Consider the following 20598-nt stretch of genomic DNA (forward strand, 5'->3'; position numbering starts at 1 on the left):
ATGTCTAAACATCAAATGATTGTTCAGAATCCTCCAGTTCATTCCTTCTTTCCCTTCCTTCCTCCCTCCTTCCCGCCTCCCCTTTCCCCTCCCCCTCCTCTTTCCTTCTTTCTTTCCTTTCCTTCCTTCTTTCTCTTTCACTGTCTTTGTTCATCGGGGTCTAAATAAAATCCATGTTGCAATTGGTTATGAATCTTAAATCTCTAATTCATTTCTCTTTCCTTGCAATTTATTTATAAAAGAAGTTAAGTCATCTGTCCTATAGTGTTTCCAATAGTCTGAATTTAGTGATGCATCCCTAGAATTTAACTAGTCCCTGCCTCCCTTGTATTTTCTATGCATAAGTAGCAAATCTAGAACTGGCAAATTGACCAGACTGGGACTCAGTTTTTAGGCAATAATTCCTCATAGTTGGTTGTTATTTTTCCATTAATAGGCATATAATGTACGATTGTTTTTCCTTTTGTGATGTTAGCAGTTATTATCATTGCCTGGATCTATTGAATCACTGAGGTTCAAAATGGTGATATTTTAATTCTACTATTCCCTCCTCATTTATAATCTCAAATATTTCTCTAAAGAGAAGCTTCCCCAGACCACTGTTTGACTACCCTGAAGGATAGTTTAGATAGAAAAAATGTTTGATTCTTTCCTCTTATTAACTAGTTTTCAAAACAATGAGTTGGTTGCCAAGCATCCTCCAAAGGTAACAAGGGGTTTTTGTTTTGTTATGTTTTGTTATTAGTATCATTATTAGTTCCATGGATTTAAACATATTTGTTATGTTCTAATCCATTGTGAACGTTAACCTTATTGATACTGAAAATGCCCTCTCGTTGACCTTCAGAACCTTTTCATGTTGGTGCCTAAGCCCTCCTCCTTATGACGGTTTTTTTTAAATTACAAATTTATGTATGTATGTATTTATTTATTTATTTTTGGCCACGTTGGGTCTTCATTGCTGTGCACGGGGTTTCTCTAGTTGTGGCGAGCAGTGGCTACTCTTTGTTGCAGTGTGCGGGCTTCTCATTGTGGTGGCTTCTCTTGTTGTGGAGCATGGGCTCTAGGCACGTGGGCTTCAGTAGTTGTGGTGCGTGGGCTCAGTAGTGGTGGCACAGGGGCTTAGTTGCTCTGAGGCATGTGGGATCTTCCCAGACCAGGGATTGAACCCATGTCCCCTGCACTGGCAGGTGGATTCTTAACCACTGCGCCACCAGGGAAGTCCCTGACTGTTTTGGGTTTTTTTTTTTTTAGCTTCTTCACTTTCTGATATGACAAGCACATGTTGTAATTTTTTTTTTTTTTTTCTTGCTGAGACTGGGAGTAAGTTCTTCCTCCAAGTAACCCTGGTTCTTTTTATTGGAAGCTGGTGTTTCAATCTCACAATCTGGGTACCAGGAGTAATCCTCTATTCTTGACTTGAATTGTTTCAGCAGGAGCTCACTTGGTTACAATACTGCCTATTCCATTTTGCAACAGCTCTCATTTTAGAAAATCTTTATATTGAGCAAGCAGCTGTCCCACTATAACTTCTACCTATTGGTCATAATCTGCCAACAGAAGCTTAACTGATGAGGAGAATAGTAATGAGGATCATAAAGTAAGACAAGATTCCAGACACTGTGCTAAGCACTTAACACATATTATGTCATTCAGTCCTCATAGTATTATGGCATAAATATTGTCCTCTTTTTAAAGATAAAGAATTAGATGATTAGAGGGATGAAATTACTCTGATCTTGGATACTTAAAGTCCCATGATGGACCCTATTCACATGTCAACCTTTCCTTGCTCCAATAAATTATTTTGTGATGTAAGTAAAGAAAATGCATCTATGGCTTTTGTAGGTCCAGGGTCAGTAGCAATCATTTCTTCTCTGTATCTATCTTATTAATCTTATGTTCTCCACCATACACCTAATCGCTGGCTCATGGACTTCCAGACAGGCTTTTTCCTTCTAGTGTAAAATAACTCTTCTCCAATGTATTTTATTAGATATCAGATTTTGAAACAAGGAATACCCTCTACTGTATTTTTACCAGCCATGAATCTCTGTGCCTCAGTTTCCTTGTATAGAAGACAGGAATTATAAAAGTTCCTAAGTCACAGATGTTGTGTGAGAATTAAACCACACATTGCCTGTTAAGCACTTAGTACAGAGCTTGGCACAGAGTCATGGCTCATGGATTGTTATTGCTGTTCTTAATAATCTATGAAATTGCCTTTTGTCACTTCAGTGGCACTTATGACAAACCGATCAGCAGATACGTGGCAATGCATATTCTGGAAAAAATTATGTAAAGATTATGTCCTTAACAGCTCTTTAGAGCATCAAAATTGAAATGTCAGGTAAATTATAACTTGTGCCTCATGCCATGCATTCTCAACAGGGACTGTATCACTACCAATAGGTGAAAATTGACTCTTGGGGGAAAAAAAACCAGTTTGTGGTCCTCCAAAGGGCCTCCATACCTTGACAGATATGTAGTATATCAGTGGTATTAAAATGTCATGGAGAGGGAACGCTATTCAGAAAGAGAAATGTCTGAAAAGGTTCTTGTGAGGGGCAGTAAAAACACAAATTCAGAAACATTTCCTTATTTGGATTAAAAGGGCAAAGAAAAATGAATACAATTTTCATGAAAAAGATGAAAACAAATTTGTCATTTGGAAAATTACAAAAACTTTAGCAGTTTTTCAAAAATTTTTATTCAGCTTCAAGGAAAAAAAATGTGTAACTCTTTTCCCCACTAGGAAATGCAAGAATAAGTAATGTGGAATTTTATCACAGCGGTCAAGAGGGCTTCAGGGATAGCACGGATCCAAGATACGCTGTAACATTTCTTAACCTGGGAAAGGTTTGTACTTTATTTTAATTTTTGCATATACCCAAAATTAAGTATTTTGATTTTGATTTGATTTTCATTTAACTTTACTAAATGCCCATATCTTAGAATTGCTAAGACTATAATCAATATAATAAAACTTTCTTAGATGTATTTCCCATTAACATTTTTAGACTACAACAGTATTTGATGCCAACCATTTCATGCATTATTTAAGGTCAGTAAAAAAAAAAAAATGGAAAATGGAGCACAAAAGGTGAAAGAATTGAAGATCTATAATAGTATTTCACATCTCTACTTTACTTTACAATGGCCAAAAATATTTCCAAACAGTTACTATTAAACAAAGTGAGTGTTGCTTAAATTTTTCAAATGAAAAGCATATCTGTATATCCATGCCTTTGTCAAAAGTGGGAAAATAAATATGCTTAGAGGGCTGCTGATTTAAGAAAAAATGAGAAAGAGCATATTTCTTATATAGAATTTGAAAAAGAATAGATACATGTATAACTGAATCACTTTGCTGTACACCTGAAACTAACACAACATTGTTAATCAACTATGCTCCAAAATAAGATAAAAATATGAAAAGTAAATAAATAAAATAAGATTAAAAATATATATATTATGGAGGGGAGATAAATTGGGAGTCTGCGATTAATATATAACACTACTATACATAAAATAACAAGGACCTACTGTATAGCACAGGGAACTATACTCAATATTCTTGTAATAACCTATAATGGAAAAGAATCTGGAAAAGAATAGATATATATGTGTAACTGAATCACTTTGCTTACACTTGAAACTGACACAACGTGGTAAATCAACTATATGTCAATAAAGATAAATAAATAAAAATTTTAAATCATGTAGGTTTGGAATTGAAACCCCTAAACTACTCATTGACTGTTTCCTACAGATATTTGAATTGTAACCCCTGCCTTGAGTATCGACTTCCGTGGTTAAAAAAAAAAATCCCTGCTCATCATATAATAAACTGTTATGAAAAATAATTTTTAGTTCCTTAGCATTTTATAGGTAATGATAGAAATATAAATGCATAGAAAAGCACTTGAGAATTTTTAATTCACATTTAAAATAAGCATTTCTTTTTTGCTCTTTTTAATCATAAACCGAAGATATATGGAAATTTCCCAGCATTAAAAGGTCTGCTGGGAAGTCATCTTCTTTCATGGAATGTAAATTGAGTATTTTGTTTATCAAGATTTGTTTTCTGAAAATCACCTACTTCAAATTTTTTTCTTTAAATATCCTTTAACTTTGTTTTTAAAATGTTCACTGAATCCTGATGTTTTATAGATTCAAGAACGTGGCTCATCTTATATTCAAGGCTGTGCTTTTCACAGTGGCTTTTCCCCTGCAATTGGTGTATTTGGGACAGATGGATTGGACATAGATGATAACGTGATTCACTTTACAGTGGGGGAAGGTAATATGATAATATTTCGGTCCAATAACATGTCTTCTGAGACAGCCTTGTCTGCAAACTCTAGAGCCAGGGTGTCCAATTGATCTTTCTTCAAGAATGGAAATAAAGGGTCTATGTTTGTGCTAACATGGTAATTACTAAACTGCATGTGGCCATTCAACACTTGAAATGTGGCTAATGTGACTGAGAAACTGGGTTTTTAATTTTAATGTTACTTAATTATATTACTTTACATTTAAGTAGTCACATGTGGCTATCTATGGCTGTCATATTGGACAGTACAGCTCTAGAAGAATTATTTACCAGACCATGATCTTATGTGAGTTATTTAATCACCAATAGTTTAAATTACTGACTTTTAACATACTTCTCACATATAAAACAAAAAGATTATTCACAAATAAAGATAATTTTTAAAAAATATATATTTGATTTGATTTAGGGGGTTGTCCTTTCTTGAATATCAGTCTAAAGCATAATACAAATTCATTTAAGGTGTATAAAATTTGTGTGTATATTTGTTAAAATCTAAGGTGGAGCCTGTGAACCCACATATTTAACAAAAGATTTTAATTCAGGTAGTCTATTAAAGAGGTAGAGTGTAAAAGAGTTCAGAGGGTTCACTCTAAAATCAAAAGGGTTTGTTTGTCAGGTTCAAATGAGAAAACTAATTTCATGGAAGAAATGAAAGACATTCCCTATAGTACTCATTTGGGGGAATTTTCTTTTTTTCCAGGCATGAGAATATGGGGGGATGCCAACAGAGTCCGAGGAAACTTGGTTACACTTTCAGTTTGGCCAGGAACCTATCAGAACAGAAAAGACTTGAGCTCAACTCTCTGGCATGCAGCAATTGAGGTAGTGTGAACAAATTTAAAATTATAAGTAGACAAAATTATAATTTGTAATTCCCTTATTGAAGATTATAATTTCTGTAGAATTTGTAAATCTCAAAATGTCATTGAAAATGATTTCTTCCTTAGATAAAGATTGTGGATAAAGTGAGCTGATTAAAGGAGTGAATGAACTTTCTTTAAAGATGTTGTGAGCTCCAGTAGCCATTGGATTTTTCTCTGTGTTGACGTCCATTGGTTTAAATAGTTCTTATTTACTTGCTTCTCCAACATTAATTATTGCTTTCAAGTTCCATTACAGGGTCTCTCTGCTTCTAATTGACTGAATGCCTTACACATTTTACTACTTAACTCTGAATTTAAATGCAAAATTATAATGATAGACTATAAAATCTCTAAAATCCATTTCTCATCTAAAACTCTTATGATTCTATATGCAATGTTATTTACTCTTATCGGATATTACTAATTGGACCTTTCTTGTTTCCCGTGAAGTTTCTTCAATTACTATAGGTATTTATTTAGATGTAGAGTGAGATTGTAAGCAAGAAAATAGAAAGTACAGAGAGGATTTAGAGAAAAGATAGCTTCCTCTTGTTTTTATCTTACTTACTTATACCATAGGAAAGAAAAGGAATTTAAAAAGCTCTCTTTGAAAGATAGAGTAAGGATTGAATTTTGTTTTTGTACAACTATTAATAATTACCTTAAAGCAAAATCTGAAAGCCTGGAACTTAGTATACATTTATAAGGTAATAATGTTCTCTTTTTGTCTATTTATAGATGTTAGAATGTAATCAAATGTCAATTCCAAATCTTTAAAGTTATCTATATCTTTTGAAAGCCATTTTTTTTAGTTTTATGAATTCCATTTGACTCTATTTTTATCATAATCTTTAAAAATAAGGCTGTTTAACATGCTTTAAATAAGTGAGATTTGGACCGTTTTGCTGATTCTATGTAGGCAAGAACTAAACCTTCTGTGCTCCATACTTTTCATTTTCTACCACTCTGATTTGGCTCATAAAATAAATTTGTTTAGTAATTATCTACTTGTTCTAACCCAGTTTTTTATTATAGCAGATTTTCTTTAATGAATGCCTCTACTGAATTTTATGGTCCACTGTAATTGCCTTAGTTGTCTTTTTCTTAATAAATCAAATTGGTAACAGAATATAACCAAAAAAGAGTGATAAAATTTTTGTAGCCTTGTTATAATACTGGAATTTTGTCTATGGCTTGTTAGTATTCAACCACGTCCAGTGGATTCTGTGACAGAAATGAAAAGTAACCTCTTTAATGTACTTTTATAATGAAGTCTAAAGTATAGTATCTAGTGGTAGGTTTACACCAAGAAGCTAAGGTAATTTCAGTACTTCATTTGTATTATAAATTTGAATGGGGTGAATGTGAATTAAATTTTTACTCCTGGAAGTATCGTCATAATTAGTTTTCCAGTGTATGTTGCATACCTGCTCTCATTGCATAATTGTGTAAGAGCCTGACCCAAAGCATTTTCTTTATCGTTATACTAGATAAATAGAGGGACCAATACAGTCTTACAAAATAACGTAGTGGCTGGATTTGGAAGGGCAGGATATCGCATCAATGGTGAACCTTGCTCAAGTAAGTCTTTGGCATAGAGACACTAAAATTAGGAAATAACTTGTCCAAATTTGTTCGAAACAAATAATTATTGCTTGTGAGTTGAAAAGTAATATTGCTTCTTCCTGGGCACTGAAAGAACTCAACAAACTAAATTATTTCCATATAATATTGGGTTTAAAGAAAAAATTAAAACCAATTTTCTTCTCATCCTTCACCCCTTTCACCCTTCTCCAGCAGCCCCAGGATGCCACGCTCTTCCCTGGCCCTAGGACACTGCAGCCCCAGGTCCTCTCTTGAGACCCTGTCCCCATCCTCACCCTCCTGAGACCGGGCCTTGCTGCTCCCCAGGCCTCCCCTTCACAGTCACTGCCTCAGGGAGGTCCCTGAGCCCCAGGCTGAGGAAGGTGACCAGCCCTGTCCTTGTGATACCCTCATGTCCTTCTGTCCAATCCCATGCCACTAGCTGTGCCTGCCACAGCGTGTTTGCATTCCTGATCCCACTGGACATGAGCTCTTCCTTGACAAGGGTATCTTTATTCTATCCCTGTGACTGTAGAGGAGATGAGAAGGAAAGAGAAAATCAGAGGGATAACCAGGGAGACAGAGTGAGCCAGAGAGTGTAAGGGAGAAAAAGAGGAGGTAAAGTAGAGAATGGTGGACAGTTGGGTCTGATGGACTTGGGAAGACACAACAAGAGTGAGAGAGAGTAGTCCGGGCGAGAAGCAGTGGGATGAAAATAAACAAAAGGGATCAGCAGAGAGATGGGGGAGGACAGAATAGGATAAGGTGTGTTGACTAATAGTATCAAGGGAATAAAAGAAGGATAGATCCTTTAAAAACAGGCTTTTAAGATAACTATTTTCCATGTTTATGATCCAAAAACTCTTAACAACAACTTCAGTGCTTGTTTGATGGTACTGAACACTGATTATCTTATCCCACCATCACTTTCCCAAAAGCAACTTGTAAGCATAGAGATACATGCCTATAGGGATATGTCACTACTTCATGCTTCCGCTTTAAAGGAATACATGCTCACTATTCATATGATAAAGCCTGCAAGCATGAAAAAAATCAAAGGACATGAACAGAGGGTTCTCAGACACATTTCTATCAGATTAGTAAAAATCAAGAATTAACTGAACAACTGCTCTCCTGACAAGGCTGTAGGGAAATAGTAACATTTACACTTTGCTGGTTGAAGGACAAAATGATATAACCCCTACAAAGGGGAATCTGGCAATAGCTACCAAAATTATAGAGGCATTTACCTTTAACTCAGCATTTCTACTTCCTGTAATCTAACAGTTGCCTCTACAGCAGTTAGAAAAAGAGTTGTGAACAAGGTTATTCATCACAGCGTTGGCCTGTACTGGCAGAAAATGGAAAGCTACCCTGTGTCCAGTTCCTGTGGGCTAGTTGTATAAAGCCAAACACTGGAACACTGGGCCCCTCTAAAAAAAAGAAGGAGAAAAGATGCATACTAGGTATTAATATGGAGAAATCACCAGAACATTCTAAAATGATAAGTGGAGGTTACTTAGAAAGGGAACAAAAGAATATGTATGGTATATGCATTTACATAAAGAAACACTGAAAGTGTAAAAGCAAAAAGTCATTGAAGGTGAGTAGGAACAGGGTGACTGGTCACTTATTACTGTATAACTTTCTATAAACTCTTGACTTTTAAACCAGATAACTTAATTATTGAATCAAAAAAGTCAAAGAATGCTAGACCTGCTGGCTTTACCTCTTGGGAAACTTAGCTAAAGGAAATGGAATTTTCTCTGAAAAACGTATAGCCCTTCTACAGTTGATTTTTTCAATCTCTATAGGTATTTTTGAAATTCTTTGAATAAGCATTTTTTCTGTAAATTCAAAAATTGTTGGACTTCAGCTAACTTTTTTCTTGTACAAAGTACATTTTGAAGGAATAAAACAACTTCGCCACAGATATAACTGATTCCTCGATGTATGTTCTTTTTAAATATTTTAGTTCCCAACAGCTTAAAGTAGCTTTTCTTTGACTTAAATTTTTAAAATATAGGGCTTCCCTGGTGGCACAGTGGTTGAGAGTCCGCCTGCCGATGCAGGGGACACGGGTTCGTGCCCTGGTCCAAGAAGATCCCATATGCCGCAGAGCGGCTGGGCCCGTGAGCCATGGCCGCTGAGCCTGCGCGTCCGGAGCCTGTGCTCCGCAACGGGAGAGGCCACAACAGTGAGAGGCCCGCATACCACAAAATATGACCTGTGAATGTGAATATTTACTAATATGTATAATGCCACGTAATGCATTTTTCACTGAATATATTGATCTTCCTAAATAATCGGGAGTGTTTATAAGGAGCAACTGAAATATGAGGCGTCACAGAGGAACTGAGGGTTTAAGTTCCCGGAATGGGACATCAATTTACACAGTTCATCTCCCTAACAAGGGACAGGCTGGGATGCTGGGAAGGGAGCTCTGCCACACGTGGGTCCAAAGGTGGAGCCATCCTTGTCCATGGGGCTACATTGTGCAGAACCAAGGTGTAGCCATGCAGACAGCTTCTGAGGGAGGAAACAATAGAAACCAGGCTGACGACCATAGGTGAAATGTCAATCTCAAAGGACACTAGGAAGAGGGGAAAAGCAATCGAAGATGGAGGAAGTCAGATCCCAGGGAACTTGGACAAGAGAACTGGTACAAAGTACAATTTAGGAGGCAGTGCTGCTCTTTATGGGGAATCCTCAAATTTATGCATGGTTGGGACGAGTTTTTAAGGCCACTGATCTGATTTGTACATAAGTAAAACTTTCGTGAAAATCCACTTTAATTATCCTGTATATTAATAATGGGTATAGCTTCCATTTATTGAGGCACTTTATGTGGGTTATTTCATTTCATTTTGAAACAACCCTGAATTAGACATTATAATTTTTTATATATGAGGAAACTTAAGTTATAAAATGCTAAGCAACTTTCCCAAGATCATGCATACATTAATTCAAGAAGTATTTGATGAGCACCTACCTGTGCATTACTTTCTAGGCTCTAAGAATCTGGCCACGAAGGAGCTAGACAGTTTCTTCTTTCATGAAGCTTACGTTCTTATAGGAGAGAGGAGATGAATAATTCACAAATAAGTAGTAATTAAATATCAAAGTGAAAAAAATTTTAATTGCCATGTTAAGTGACTGAGGTGCTAACTATGAATCCGGTAGTCAGAGAAGGCCTTCTAAGGAAGTGACACTTAACTTGAAAATGGGCTGACCAGAAGGAACCCGTAACATTTATAGACAGCAAGTGGTATCATTGTGTTTTTCAAGTTTAGCCTTGTTTGAATTCAAACTTCATAATCTTTCTAAAGAAATTCATGTTTAATCAGATATAATAAGTTAAGGGTGCTAGCACAAAAGTAAACTTTTGCAAATGAATATACAATTATTCTGAGTAACATTGAAGAGACAAATTAGATAAGAGAAATACTAAATAGAATAAACTGTAAGTAGCTGAACCATACAAATATTTGATCATGTTATTAAAATTTGCATCAGACTCATATATTTAACTTTTAAAAGAATTTCAACTTTAACTGATACTGCTTATAACTCTATGACTTGATTCATAATGTTAATTTACTGGTTCCATATTTCCTTCAAAGGTCAGTCTTATTCTCTGGAAAAGTGGTTTGACAATGAAGCCCATGGAGGTTTATTTGGTATCTATATGAACCAAGATGGCCTTCCTGGATGCTGTCTTATACAGGGATTTACCATTTGGGCATGCTGGGATTACGGAATTTATTTTCAGGTAAATGGATCCCAAAACAGTGATTGTTTATTTTCTTTTATGATTATATTTCATACGATGTAACCTCCAAGTTCTGTTACAGACCACGGAGAGTGTGCGTATCTATAACGTGACCCTGGTTGACAATGGAATGGCCATTTCTTCAATGATTTACACGCCACCTGCTGTATCTCACAGAATTTCCAGTAAAACAGTGCAGATTAAGGTAAGAATTGAACGCAGCCACACAAAGCAGAAAGAGCAACTCTGACAAGGGTAGAATTCTTGAATACAGATGATTTTCTTGACCTCTTTGCCCTACTAGCCACACCTCCTGCCTCTGTGCTCATTGCCTTCTGCCAAGAAGCTCTCCGTCCTTCCCTCTCCCCACTCCTTCCCTCAGCTCTTCTTGCTTATCACCTGCTAATCTTGCCACAATTAGTTAAATTTTCACTATCTCTATGAAGTCTTTCCTGAACCAGCTTAGGTAGTTTTGACACTCCCTCCTCTTTTTGTTCCTACTTGCCTTGCACATATTCCTATCATGGAAACATAACATCTCTTTAAATATAATTATTTACATGCCTGTCTCCCCCCTCTGACTTTGAATGTTATCCACTTGGGGCAAAAATCACATCTTTTTTAACTTGGTTTAATGAATGATCCACTTCTCAAAGTTATACAGGTTGTGTTTTGCTACAGTGGCATTCATTACTATTCATTATTATGTTTTCTTTTAAGAAAAGTTATTATTAAAGCTTACTGTTTGAACTTTTTTTTAAAATAGAACTCATTAATTGTTGGAAGTAGCCCTGAATTTAATTGCTCTGATGTCCTAACTAATGATGATCCCAATATTGAACTTTCTGCTGCCCATCGAAGTTCCAGACCTCCCTCAGGTAAAGATTTTAGAACTTTTAATTTTGGGGTTCATATGAGTGCATATTCAAATTTCATTAACTTTCTTCTTTTTATAAAAGGTGGGAGAAGTGGGATTTGCTGGCCTACCTTTGCTTCAGCACATAACATGGCACCGCGGAAACCCCATGCAGGGATCATGAGTTACAATGCCATCAGTGGTCTTTTGGACATCTCAGGCAAGTTTAAACATAGTCTTTGAAAGTCTACTCAGTTAAGTTCTGTAAAGAATACGTAGAATATAACTAGTGATGTTTCATTGTTAGTTAAAAAAAATAATGATTAAATTAATCTGCTCAATACGACAAGCAAAGAAACCAGACATCAGAGTCAATTTCAAGAATAGTTCCCTGGCAACATTCATACATATAAAAGAACTGACATTTCATTTTCTTTTTAAAACAACAGAAAAAGCACTGGTCTAGTGATTTAATATTAATTAGTTTCTCTAAATCGTAAAGCCCTTTTATATAATTAGGGTTATATTTTATTAGAAGCTTTTATGACTGCAGAAATTTTAGTTCATAGAACTTAAATGTTTTGCCAAACTCCCACAGCTGCTGGCAGAACTAGGATCAGAATCAAGATCTCTTGACTTAAAATCTGCTGCTTTTTCACTGAACCAGGCTGCATCCTTAAAAATGTAAAATAATTAAAATAGATGTAGTAAACATACCAAGTATTTTCGCTTTGCCCCTTAAATACGCTGAGCCATTCTCTATTTCAGTTTAGCAAATCTCCCTTTCATGATAACTTTAACCAGTGTCACCTGAAAGAAAGCAGTTCAATAAATTAGACATCTAAGTTTTGACATATTATTTCTCATAACTTTAATTCCCAGAAATGCAGAACAAATTATCATTTTTTAGTGTTACTTGTAATGATACCCCTGCCAAAAATTATTTAACATGCTACATAGGTTTAGGACCAATAAAGGAGATCTACACAGGGAACAAACCGCATCTATTACTATAGTATTTTATTGATATTCATCTACAGGCTTATATTCATGTGTATACAATATTTTCTTAGGAGAAAATACAGTCAAGCAGGGTAGTATATAGCACATAACTAATTTAAGAATTTTTTGGACTCCCTTTTTGCTGTTTTCAGTTTTGAGTTACTGGATTTTAAGTGCAAAGGGGATCGTTTTTTGATCTAATTAGTTTTATCTTTTGGCCACATAATATATGCAATAAGACCAGGAGAGCAATAATATTTCAGTTAGCCTTTGCTGCATAACAAACCATCCCCCAAATTCAAAGCCTCTAAACAACCGTTTATGAGCTCATGATTCTGTAGATTGGCAATTTGGGTTTTGTTCAGCTCGGTGATTCTTCCGCTAATCTTACCTGGGATTATTCACTGAGCTGCCATCACTTTACAAGATGTGTAGGGGCTGGTTAGTCTGGGACAGTCTCACTTCTGTGTCTGGTGGCTGGTGCTGGCCCTTGATGGGGTAATGAGAGTGCCAAATGTCTCCTAGGCATATTCACATGCTGGTAATCACAGAATTCCCCAAGAACACCAAGAGAGAGTGAGCCCTAATATGCAAGCACTTTTCAGATCTGTTTATACTACAATTGCTCTTGTCCCATTGTCCAATGCAAATCACAGAGAAAATATGCCAAGCTCAGAGAAAATATGGGAGAGGACTACTCAGTGGTGTGGATACAGTCCACAAATAGTGGTGGACTTATCTGCCACATAAGGTAAGAGCTCCATGTTCAAGGTAATGTTAAATGATGTGTTTGGTGGAATATACATGAAATGAAACTGATTTTACCCTTTCTCTATAGGAAATAATTGTGTTTCTATTATTTATGTTTTAGGTTCCACATTTGTTGGATTTAAAAACGTTTGTTCAGGTGAAACTAATGTGATATTCATTACTAACCCTTTAAATGAGGATTTACAGCATCCAATCCATGTGAAGAACATACAGCTGGTTGACACTACTGAACAATCAAAAATATTTATACATAGACCCGATATAAGGTAAAATATATGATAACTCAGTTTCTTCTTTTCTGTCATCACAGTTTTCCATTGTTTTCTTCCCCTGCCATAGATCTGAGAAAGTTGCTAAATTTAAAGTAACTGTTTATGTCTATGAAATTTCAATCAGCATTATGAAAATTAAGAGTATTTAACATATCTGTGTCTTCAGGTAAGTTGAAGAAGCTAGGCCTTAATATGTATATTTTCTCATACTTTTTTTTCCCATGTATCGTACATAGCACCATCATTAAACATAAAAGATAGAGAATGGGTCAGAAGTATATTTGTACATTAATATCTCTCCATTAATAGTCATTAGGAATGAAAGTCATGTCTATCATTTCTTCCCTTTCCCTTCCCTCTTTTGTCTCCTTTTGCTTTACAAATATCTTATTATATGCACCCCAACATGTACTTGGAAATTAAATGGGAATCATTATAATCATTGTGACTAAAAATATGCAGAAACTTTGAACAGTGATTTTTTTTTCAATCACAGAGGTTAGTTGGTGTCAGGATATTTCTAGAAGCTGAACCACGTAGATTCTAAGTCTTGAAAGAATATAGCCAATAACTGCTACTCTTCAAAAAATTTAGATATAAGACAATATTGGAGGAAAGAAAGTTTCCATTAGAGCTCTTTGACCATTTTCAGTATAGAGAGAAGACAAGAAATAATGCTAATTAAATATGCATCTCTTCAGAGAAATGCAGTGTTTCATAAATAGTTTGACTTCATCTGATCTTATTTTGATGACAACCCCACACCCCCTCATTTAATAATTGTTGAACTGCAGTGTTTTTTGGCTCAGTAGAGCTTCTCCCCACTAGAAAGCTGTTACCTCCTATTTAGTTATCATTGAATCTTTCAGATTTAATATATAATTTTAACATCTACGTCATGAAGAAAATATTACATTTAAAAATATGTCTTTGAGTCCTGTGCTTTTATTGGGATACTGTTAGCACAATCCCAGATCTCTTTTACTGAGTAGCTCACCCAGTCCCCAGATGCTCTAAATGTTGGCCAATAATGACCTACATTTGCCTGCTTTTCCGGAAGATTGCTCTTAGCCAAACAGGAATAGCTGTGAGAGGCTAAAACTCTCCCTACCACTGCCTTCTTGTAGTCCACAAAAAATGACGAATTTATACAGGAGGACGGAAGGCCAGCCCCCTTGTCTCAAAGTGGAACAGCTCTGGGTGTAGTTCGTGATCAAGAGATTCTCCTGGGATCAGATTGAAGCTAGTCTATAGACCATAGTCATCTCCCTTTTCTTTCCCTTGCCCTATATGGCTTCTCTCCTTCCCTTTTCTCTCCTTCCCTTATTGAGGACTCCCTTAAAAACTCACTTGAACAAAAATCCACATCTCAGGCTCTGTTTCTTTGTAACCTGAAGTAAGACAGAGCCCTAAACCATAATGTAAGAGTGCCACTGGGCAGTCTATTCACAGACTTGCTCACAAAAACACTCTGCACACACTTGAACACAAAGAACACATGACCCACAGAAATATTTACTCAAATCATCTCCAAAACTAATACAGTAGAGTAAGGGATAAGTTATAGCTTCATGTCTTTCTTTGCAAAAATCTCAGATCTATTAGATAGTATTTTGCTGCTATAACTGTAGAATGAATTTCTGTTTCCCCATGGTGTATATCATATAGTGTAAGTATGCTGTATACTATATATAATATACAATGTATAGTACATTGCAAATTAAGCAGCCATTTTATTATTATAACCAGTTAACAGTCAACACTCCAGGTAGTTCAGAACGAAGGCAGAATACCATCTACGATTGAACTGCATGATGAGTTTATAGTATTTCATCTCTTACAGTTCAGGTGTCTACAGAATTGTTATTAAAATATATAGCATAAAAATCATAATTTAAGTATATCTGTTTGTATATATATATATATATATATAGGCAAAAGTCTACAAGAATATATACTAATCTGTAATTGGTGATGAGCCTAAGAGCTTATGATAGAAAGGCGAAGGGGACTGAACTTATATTAAGTATTTAGATTATTTTATAAAAAGCATATGATACATTTATAAATCTTACAGACCCATTAAAAAAAGAGAAAGAAGGGAAAAATATAAAGACTTCCCTGCTAACACAAGGATTTTGTATGTCTGCACAACTGAGTAATTTACCTGCTCTTTGGGCAACGTTAGTATATTTTGAGCAATGCACAAATATGAAATCTATCATTCGACAAAGTATGGAATAGCAAAATGGAATTCTAATTTTATTTCCCACAGGTACAATTTGTCCTTTTGAAATGTTAATGGTTCATAATAGTAGACCAAATCAACACAATGGAAAATCAGGCCTCATTACAATGCTAATTACATATGCTACTTGGTCCCACTTTGAATCCTTTCTGAAATAAGATTCAATCAATTAATTTTTTTGATACTCTTATCAAATGCGCAAGTATATTCAAATGCTCTCTAGAGACAGGGAGGTATACCAAATCTAAGTATTCATGCATTTCACCTTTTCTTCACAGTAAGGTGAATCCATCTGATTGTGTAGACATGGTTTGTGATGCCAAAAGGAAATCTTTTCTTAGAGATATGGATGGCTCCTTTCTGGGGAAATCTGGTTCAGTGATACCTGAAGCAGAATATGAATGGAATGGAAATAGCCAATTTGGAATTGGAGACTATAGAATTCCTAATGTGATGCTCACATTCCCAAATGGAAGTAGAATTCCTGTCACTGAGAAAGCACCTTATAAAGGTTTGTTGGATCTTATTCTGTTAGTCCTCTGGTTCATGAAACAAAATATATCTTTTATTTTTAATGACTGATGTACTCAACTAATTTATATTTTCTACTTATTAATGTTATGTAACAAGCAAAAGATAGTATGTGGAAGCTTTTGTAAGGAGATTCTGTTTCATTTCAAAATGTGTATTCCTATGTTTCTAGGAATCATTAGAGATTCAACCTGTAAGTACATTCCAGAATGGCAGAGCTATCGGTGCTTTGGGATGGAATATGCAATGATGGTTATTGAAAGCCTGGATTCCGACGCAGAAACTCGCAGACTCTCCCCAGTAGCTGTAGTGAGCAATGGTTATGTTGATCTCATTAATGGTAGGTATTCAATGTAAGCAAACTAGGGTTACTCAAGGCATTCACTATTTACTGCATTCATGGACGTGTCTCATAAATTATCTGTCACGTAAAACTAGTAAACATAGGGATTTCCTTGCCTTCTGTTTGTAAGATCTATGTGCAGGAGGGAGACTTGACTCTTCAGCAGTCCCCCACATTAGAAAGCCAGGACAATTACTCCAAATAGACCATTAGAAAAAGAAGAGGACATATGTATATGTATAACTGATTCACTTTGTTATAAAGCAGAAACTAACACACCATTGTAAAGCAATTATACTCCAATAAAGATGTTAAAAAAATAAAAAAATAAAATAAAATGCATTAATATCAAAAAAAAGAAAAGAATAAGAAGAGGAGGAAAGTTATTCCTTGAGTAATCTTTATAGGTATGAAGGTGGCATAAATATATTTAAGAAAAAATTGATCCAAGAGTCTGCAAAAAAAACAATTTTCTTTACATAAATTTAAAAAATGATAATATGATATTTGGAATACTTGAGAATGAATATTCTCAGCCTGCTTGTTTTTCATTCTCATGAATACTTGGAAGAATTAATGTTGAATCAGTGTGTTGTGGGGTTTTTTTGTTTGGTTGGCTTTGGTCTTTCTCATTCCTAATTCCTTTGACTGTCATGACTACCTTGTCAAGCTCCACAGTCTAGGTCTCTTCCATTCTGGTCCTTGGTGGCTGTAGCCCAAGGAGAGGCAATGGTCTCCGTGAGTCTTGTCATCCAAGACTTTTTGAATAAATAGGTGAACTTCTAAAAGTTACTGAAAACAGAGGCCAGGGACTCATTGTCTATTCCTGAAGTGCCACTGGGGGCTCAAAGATTAGTCCCTAGTCAGGCTTAGAGTCTTTGAAGTGCTGAAGAGGCACATAACCTGGATCGGAAAGGTCTGTCCTGACGATGTCACAACATGTACTAAAATATTCTAAGATTCCCAAAATAGTCAATACCCTACAAGTTCATTTCTTTTTAACTCGTTGAAGAGAATAGAAGGAACTAAATCAGAAGTGTCTCAAAGTTACATGATTTTAAGTCACTCCCCACTTCTGCCCCAACATGCAGTCTGCCTGGTTTCTATGACCTATGATCAACCCAATTTCAAATGCTGCCTTTCAGATCTTATAAAGCAGAGACTGTGGGAAGAATGTTAGACCAGTCGGTGAATAATGAAGATGTTTTCGAATTGCTCTGTTTTATATGGTGGAAAAAGGTTTCATTCTATTTTTTACATTTTCCTTTTCTGAAAGGCCATATGAGTTTTCCATTTACAATAGTGATATGACATTTCTCTTTTAAATAAATTTAAATTTTTAAGATGTCTCAATTTAATGAGAATGTAATTTAATGATAATGTAAACGATAGAAGCATGGCAAAAATTATGTAGGTGTTAGAAGGATTATTGAAGCTTGGGATGCACTATACTAGGTGGAAAGAAAAATTCCCAAGATAAAATTTGTACATACCACTCGAGTTTCCCTTTAAATTTTAGTACTCAATTTTATTTTTAAAATATGGCTTTTATCACTCTAAATTTTTCATTTTATACATAGAAATTTCTATTTTCAAAACCCACAATGAAGGTTTCTTCAAAAGTGGGATTTATATTTTGGATAATAAAGGATAGGTTATGCTCTACTTAAGCTTCAGAAGTTTATATTGGTTTAAAATTCAATCAAACTTCATTTATAAATATTAATAATAATTCCAAGCAAGCTAGGAAATTAAGCAAAGCTTATGAATAAATACATCAAGAAAATTCATCATTCCATGTCTCACTCACTGTTTTATACTTTAAAACTGAGTGAAATAGAGACGTTTTCTATAGCAGTCATGTTATATGTGTTCTGGAAATGTCTGGATTCAGGTGCAAAGCATCCACTTTCTTTTGGTTTTCTAGAAGGTTTAATGGAGTGTTATTTCTCAGATTGCTTCAGTTATTTAATGACGTTGACCCTCCAATAGTACCTATAATCACAGTCTTTAACAAAAATTTATTAATATAACAGTGGAGGAAGGTTAAAGGCAATAAAAAAACACAAAAGAGTTTGTTGAATTTACAAATTAATGAACAAATGAGTGAAGGACATAATTAATAAATCAGTGGTTCAGACATACAAATGTCCCTGTTTTCTGTGTACAGGCTTTATTTTTAACAAATTATCTCTGTTATAGCATAGTTCTCAGCAAAGAGTCTGAGAAAGTTGGTTCCCCACCCAAAGTCACATTTGTTAAACAGGAGAAAGCACCAAGCATTTTCTTCCTCTCCATGGGGCCTGGACTTAAATGATTATTAAAGTAGAGGTACAAGTAAATCTATTTCCTTCAATGACCTTCCAGCACAAATCCTCAACATAGACCCTTCTGACCCTGGGCAGTCTAAAAGTAAGGATAGTAGAGAGGGAGTTGCTTCCCTGCCTTCCTTTTTAAGGCAAGGTTTGAGAAATAGCTTAGATCACTGAATGGATGGGTGGATGGATAATGGCTGTAAATGCTGAACTTGACCACTGCAATTTATTTTTAATACAATTACTCTTCTGGCTTTGCACTAATAATATTCATAGCACAGAACATGAACTTTCATTTGTTTGGATGTAGGCCCACAGGATCATGGCTGGTGTGCCGGGTACACATGCCAGAGAAGATTGTCCCTGTTTCATAGCATCGTGGCTCTGGGCAAATCTTATGAGGTCTACTTCACTGGCACTAGTCCCCAGAATCTTCGACTGATGTTACTTAATGTTGACCATGACAAGGTAAGGCAAGATAGAAATTATTTCTTAAGAGTAATTGGTTTCAGGTGCACAGGCAAGTGATTGATTCAGTTATACTAATACATGTATCTATCTGAAACTAACACAACATTGTTAACTACACTCCAATATAAAATAAAATTTTTTTAAATAAAAAAAATTATTGATAGCTATGTGAAAAAATAAAACATAAAAATTATCTGTTTCATTTATTGACTGTCAAGAAATGCACTTTGTCATTCAGTAATTCTATGAAGATTATTTCTATTCAATTATTTGAAGTAATAAATTTTTTTAAATCTAAAAAAGAAAAAGAGTTATTGGTGTTATGTGCATATATTTCTATCTGCTAAGGACTTCATCTCCTTCCCTGTCCTCTGGAACATCGTCAGCCCTACAGCTCATTTTCAAGGACCAGTAGGGTACCATAAAAATACTGTGAGTCCAGACAGTTTTCATCAGCCTGAGAGCACATATGAATTCCAAACACCGCTCCCCATATGCACTTGTTTGTGCTTCTGCATTTGAGGGGTAACAGTGATTTCTGACTTGTGTGATTAGCAAGCACACCTGAACCTTTACATAAAAATAGCATGCATCTAAAACTGGTCACTCGGGATTATATTTTCATTCTTCCATGCTGCTATTATTATATATGTCAGAAATACACCTTTGGAATTTACTTCAGAGATCACAGCACATTATCTGAAGTATCTTCAATAATGTCAACTCTGCTATAAACGGAATTCAGCCTGGATGATTAACTTTATATACGCTATGTCAGTGGAAAAAGAGTATGAGGTCAAGCAGAAGTCTCATAATATAGATTTTCTTTTCTAAGAGTATGAGATTTGAAAGTCCCAGAGTAGAACGTGAAGAAAGGACACTGATAAGAGGAAGCAGAGAGAGGAGTAAGGAAAGGAGACACCTGAGAACGGCGATAGCAGTTCCATCCTCTCAGCTGCTCAAGATAAAACCTTGGAGTCAGTCTTTTTGTGTGTGTGTGTGGTACGCAGGCCTCCCACTGCTGTGGCCTCTCCCGTTGCGGAGCACAGGCTCCGGACACGCAGGCCCAGCGGCCATGGCTCACGGGCCCAGCTGCTCCGCGCCATGTGGGATCTTCCCGGACAGGGGCACGAACCCGTCTCCCCTGCATCAGCAGGCGGACTCTCGACCACTGCGCCACCAGGGAAGCCCTGGAATCACTCTTGATTCCTCTCTTTCTCTCACATTCCTC

The 20598-nt window shown here is 35.7% G+C and overlaps 1 protein-coding gene across 1 annotated transcript in view; it reads left to right on the forward strand.

Annotated features, from left to right (window-relative positions):
* Nucleotides 1–20598, forward strand: part of PKHD1L1 (PKHD1 like 1) — a 154434-nt gene that overhangs the window by 114893 nt on the left and 18943 nt on the right. Inside the window, exons 60-71 of the mRNA XM_060127562.1 lie at nucleotides 2756–2859; nucleotides 4174–4303; nucleotides 5040–5161; nucleotides 6693–6783; nucleotides 10410–10558; nucleotides 10641–10763; nucleotides 11325–11436; nucleotides 11518–11634; nucleotides 13288–13453; nucleotides 15986–16218; nucleotides 16411–16578; nucleotides 19207–19364. Coding sequence (XP_059983545.1) covers nucleotides 2756–2859; nucleotides 4174–4303; nucleotides 5040–5161; nucleotides 6693–6783; nucleotides 10410–10558; nucleotides 10641–10763; nucleotides 11325–11436; nucleotides 11518–11634; nucleotides 13288–13453; nucleotides 15986–16218; nucleotides 16411–16578; nucleotides 19207–19364 — 1673 coding nt within the window. The remainder of the gene's footprint in view (nucleotides 1–2755; nucleotides 2860–4173; nucleotides 4304–5039; nucleotides 5162–6692; nucleotides 6784–10409; nucleotides 10559–10640; nucleotides 10764–11324; nucleotides 11437–11517; nucleotides 11635–13287; nucleotides 13454–15985; nucleotides 16219–16410; nucleotides 16579–19206; nucleotides 19365–20598) is intronic.

The sequence above is a fragment of the Lagenorhynchus albirostris genome, chromosome 17 (genome assembly GCF_949774975.1).
Source record: "Lagenorhynchus albirostris chromosome 17, mLagAlb1.1, whole genome shotgun sequence".
In the NCBI taxonomy this organism is placed as follows: Eukaryota; Metazoa; Chordata; class Mammalia; order Artiodactyla; family Delphinidae; genus Lagenorhynchus; species Lagenorhynchus albirostris.